The sequence below is a fragment of the Crocodylus porosus genome, unplaced genomic scaffold, assembly GCF_001723895.1.
Source record: "Crocodylus porosus isolate Cpor-Errol unplaced genomic scaffold, CroPor_comp1, whole genome shotgun sequence".
Classification (NCBI taxonomy): Eukaryota; Metazoa; Chordata; order Crocodylia; family Crocodylidae; genus Crocodylus; species Crocodylus porosus.
The window spans coordinates 55,019,550-55,024,613 of record NW_017728943.1 but is presented as its reverse complement, the minus strand read 5'-3'; the positions used below and the strand labels follow the sequence as shown (position 1 = coordinate 55,024,613).

General features: G+C 39.3%; 1 protein-coding gene across 6 annotated transcripts in view; it reads right to left on the bottom strand.

Moving 5' to 3' along the window:
* PREPL (prolyl endopeptidase-like) overlaps window positions 1–5,064 on the bottom strand; it is a 26,729-nt gene that overhangs the window by 8,764 nt on the left and 12,901 nt on the right. For all 6 annotated transcript variants that reach the window (XM_019549369.1, XM_019549371.1, XM_019549374.1 and 3 more), the window contains 3 exons: window positions 3,638–3,823; window positions 1,851–2,054; window positions 885–1,060 (listed from right to left, as the gene is read on the bottom strand). In XM_019549369.1, coding sequence (XP_019404914.1) covers window positions 885–1,060; window positions 1,851–2,054; window positions 3,638–3,823 — 566 coding nt within the window. The remainder of the gene's footprint in view (window positions 1–884; window positions 1,061–1,850; window positions 2,055–3,637; window positions 3,824–5,064) is intronic.

Sequence of the window (5,064 nt, the reverse complement as noted above, 5' to 3'; positions counted from 1 at the left end):
GCACTGCAGTCGCAGAGGGAAGCACTGGGCCTCTGTGCAGTTCAGGCAGGTTCCACGGGGAGGAAAAAAGAGAAAAAAGATCAGGCTTTTCGTGGGTGGAGCCTTCTTTCCTGGGCTGCTGTCAGGCTGCCTGCAGGGCTTCCTGTAGAGCTGTGCAGCTGCATGAAGCCCGGTGCTTCCCTCTGCGGCTGTAGGAGCAGCAAACTAAACCTTGTTGGAGAAATTTTGGCTTGCTGCGCCCCAAGTCATTTAAAGCGCATTATGCATTTATGGCGCATTAAACACCGACACCATTAAAGCGGTGCAAAAGCCTTTAGCCCACTTTAAAGTGTTGTACACACATGCCTCTCATTTTGCTTATACATGGCCTCTAAGAAAGCAAGTAGGCCCTCCCCCTCACTAGATACAGATCAAATAGTAGTGCATCTTATCAGATTAAGAGCAACAGGATGATGGTAAAACATTTCATTTTGAATCTAATAGTAGAAATCATGATTTTTTTTAAGCAAAAATAAATTAAGAATTTACAGAAATACTGAACATCAGGAAAACTTAGAAGATGTTATAAATAGCATAGTGAAAAATGACAGAAGCCCAATACTGTCATCCTATAGATAGGTGGAAAGCCTTTGAGCACAGTATAGGGATCTTGTGAACTTAACCTTATTTTCTTCAAGGCAATTAAACTGTACCAGAACTACAAAAATAATAAACAGCTTATCTGGAGTTTTATGGATAAATGGAAATGGCAGGATACAGGAATCCTTATAATAAAAACAAGAAAATTAAAAGGTTTTTTTCTATCTGCTCCAAAGCCTTGAGAAATATTGCCCATTATCACCCACAAATAAAGATCTTTATGCTATTTTATATCTATGACTCACCTAACATGGCAATATGCTAATATCCAACCATTGTCAATTAACATCAAATTCTCTGCTTTAAAGCTCATGTTCAAATCTATGCCATAAGCTCCATATACATGAACTAGAAGTGGTTTCCTGTGTAGCTCTTTAGAATTTGTATTATGAAAAACTGTAATTGGCACCAAAGTTTCATCCTGGAAATGAAGGAGTATTTTACATTAAAGGATGTTTCAGAATTCACAGTGACACATGGCAATGAAAACTTCAATTATTTATTTTAAGAGGTGGGGTTTTTTTTTTTTTTTGATTCAGTAATTTTTTTCACTTAGATTGTACAAAGCCCTCTTGAAAAATAAAGCAAGAGACTGAACCTCTGCTGGGCTGGCTTACTGATGCAGAGTGTAACATTCATTTAAGTGCAACACCTGTGGTGTTTTTAAAGTATCAAAGCACCCAGCTCTTCACTCCTCCCATAACAACACCAATATGTATTATGAACTGAATAGTTTAGCACTTACTGCAGTGGAAAACTCTTATTAACTTAACGTCCCCATTTTTTTTTTTTTTTACTAACCCCCCTCTCCCCCACAAACGGTTGTTAAAACTTTCCTTGCTTGACAGGCACACACTATGTTAATATTTTAAAACAACTGATATTTTCCCTTTGTTTATCAAGCAGGATATGGTGAACTGTACCAACTGGCAATGTCACATAAAGAAGAAAATATTTCAATTTTTGTATGAGTCTTCATGTATCCCTCCTTTTTCTTTTAATCACCCCAATGTTAATAAAAATTGAAAAAAAATCCGAATGCCATTTCCCCCTGCTTTTATATATCATCTGAGAACACCCACCGTTTTAGTAAATGTAGAACCCACTGTTCCTTATGGTTTGTAATCCCTATTCCTTTGCAAATGCAGTTTTTCTAAAGGGGGAAAAAAGAAAAGTAGTGGGGGATGGGCAAAACAGCTGAAAAATCTTACCTTGCTTTTAGCTGTTAAATGTACAGTGTGACAATTCAGTGTAATTGGTACCTCTTGCTCAACTTGCTCAATGAGATGATTTTCCACCAATGAATATGCAAAATGTTTAGGGGGCTGAACAGGGGAGGCAAGCTGAAAATAGCAAGTGCTGGTGTTGTACTCAGGATGGGGTTCCAATTCAAATGCACAGGCCCAGGCAGGTAGCTGTGAAAAGGCAGATCATTAACAACCCCAACATTTAAAGTGAGACCCTTATATTGCTTTTTGAACTATGTCCAGTGCTGCCTCTTCGATTAAAAGATTTGAGCATCATGCTTAATTACCTTCTGTTTGACTTTAACACAAGCTTAATTTCTTATAAATTAAAATATATAATGAAACACAGTGTCACTGAGTGGAAGAATTTAGCTAAACCCTGCTTCTAAAGCCACCGAATGGAGGTTCAACAATTGCTTAAAATTGAAAATATAACCTAATTCTAAAGTTTGTCATAAAGGACAGAATATGTATGCAGTGATATTCAAGGTGCCAGTTAAAATGAGAATATTAGCAACATTTAAAAAAATTATAATTAATGCATTCTGTTTCAATATGACCTTGAACGATACTGTATTTTTAACAATTTTTTCATTTCCCATTTCCCTTTGATCTCCACTTCTTGTTCAACTTGTAATAAAGCCAAGTCAATGTCAGTTATTACTCCATTGCCATGAGTTAGCTCAGTAGTGCTCAGCCACTTAAAACCCCTACCTCTAACTTTGTTCCCAATGCTCACCATTGTGAAGAACAAAACCTTTTCTTGGCACATCTACCCTCAGAAACTCACTGCTATTATGTAAGATTTTTAACTCTACTGAAAATGAAAGGAATCAAGATTCATTCTTTGGAAGCAGCAGGTTCCTGCGTCAAGCCCTCTGCTAGACCACAGCTTCCTTACTTTAAGGAGCTTTGGTTAGCAGGTTGATGGAAGCTTCAGAAATTGTGGCACTAAAAGTCGAAGTTTTACAGAGAAATTGAAGTCCCTTCTCTGAACAATTGCGTAACTGAACAAGATCATTTGAAAAGGCAACCATCTCAGTAACCGTGCAGAAAGCATACTATACTTAACTACAGGAACACTATTAATATATTGTTGAATTTCACATTAGTAACTCACTGCAAATAGGGCAAAAATTCTTCAAAAGTCTTTGTTTTGGAATAAATCTAAAGAAACTGAAATTTTAAGGCTTGCAATTGAATTGTTACAGAAAATAGTGCATTTCTGAGAACAAGTTTCTTTCTAATTTCTAAGCCACAACAAACATTTGGTACACGGAAAAGGGAAGAAATATGCCTTTTCATAAATCGTATTGCAACTGAAACATGATTCTCCTTTTCAATATTTCACCACTGTGGAAAGTTTTTGTTGTACTCTGGTCTTCAGAATGCCTCATCAGGCACAACTGTCTCCAGATATCTAGCTTGCTACTTTGAGATAGCCACATTAGGATTTCCTAACTCACGCTAAACAGCGTGACAACCAACAGACCCAGTGAAGTCAATGAGACTGGCTGGGGAGTAAAGGTAGTGTTTTACCTGAGCAACAGGAACTAGACTTATGATAGATAACAGGCTTCATGGAAGTCAGAGAAAACAGTAACAGACACCTGAAGGTACCGTAAGAACAGGTTGTCACACTTACAAAGCATCTCATCTAATGACATGTATATTAATTTTCACTTTAAAGGTATGTATTCAAAATCAAATGGAAAAGCGATTCATATAAAAACACAGATCTAGAAATGTACCTCAACAGACTGAACAGAGTGAGAAGCAAGAGAAATCACATTTAAATAAAGATGATTGTAGTATTTCAGAAACATCACACACTGATCTTTGAACATCTCCATGTCTATTAGCTTAGTCTTTTCTTTCAGTGTGTAAACAGATTGCCAGTTTTCCATGCCACAGGAACCAAGTGGTGTCTTCATCAGCTACAAAATAAAGGGGAGTGGGGAAATGAATGAAACATGAATCACAGTACACGCACAAAAGGATTTTATACAACTTTGTAATGCTGGAAGGAATGAGTGTCTGTCTGATCAAAGCTGGTGTGTAAAAAGCTAAATGCTCTTCATTGAGACTAAAGCTATGTACACACATTCAAATAACCTGAGAGACTTCTCCCAGGTTTGTTCTCTTTGTAGAAAGTTACCAAGGGGTGCATGTACAGACAATTGAATGCTGAGGCCCTGAAAAGTAGAGCTTGCATTCTGGGGGAGAGGGGTTTGCCTAGTGCCCAGTGCCCACATCTCAGCATGCTCTGCAGTCTTTTTTAGTTTGCTGAACAACAGATCACAGCAATGCACAGGACAACCCTGATTAGATAACCCAGACTGCCCGTGGTCAGCTTGTTTTTCTCTGCAGCACAACATGTGGATTGTGAAGGGGAGTATATTCTGGAGTGGGGGGGCTGGGGGGAAGGGAAGGAGGAGGCAAGAAACTTTAGTACCATGTTCTCTTCTGTGAAAAACCATGATGTACAGATATTTGCTGTCCTAGGAAAAACCCGCCAAGCAGTGATTTAACTCTGGTTGTTTCCAAGTTATTTTTCTCCTGGAGTGGCTATTTTTACCCTGGGAGAAAAAAGCCTGAACATCTGTACACTCATGGTTTCTCCTGGGAGGGCAGCGACTCTCAAATATGGAAACTACCTCATCTTTTTATTGACTTTCTTGCTGAATTATTTAGAATCTCATTGGAAGCAGTGCAAGCAACCTTTGTTAGCAAGAAACCATCATGCTGCTCTGTTTGGCATTTTTTTTGATTTACAGTTTGCAGAACTTAATCGGGGAGTCTTGTCCTTTGCCTTGCTGCCAACACAGTACCTGGCTGGTATATACTTCTCTTCACTATGTATGCTCAGTTACCAAAATTGAACAAGCTGAGGTCATTGCAGGACCCCTGGCGTGGCTTTACAAGCACCACGGTGCCAGAGGACTGGAAGAGGGCCAACGTGGTTCCCATCTTTCATCAGTCCCACAGGACACCCATGCCCGTTATGGGACAGGGAGGTCCGGGTGATGGAGATCCCCTGCCCTCCATAAATACTGACCTCGTGAAGGTACACTGTGAGAAGTTGGATACCTTCAAGTCAGCTGGCCCTGACAATCTACACCCCAGGGTACTCAAGGAGCTGGCAAGCGTCATAGCCCAGCCCCTGACACGGATCTTT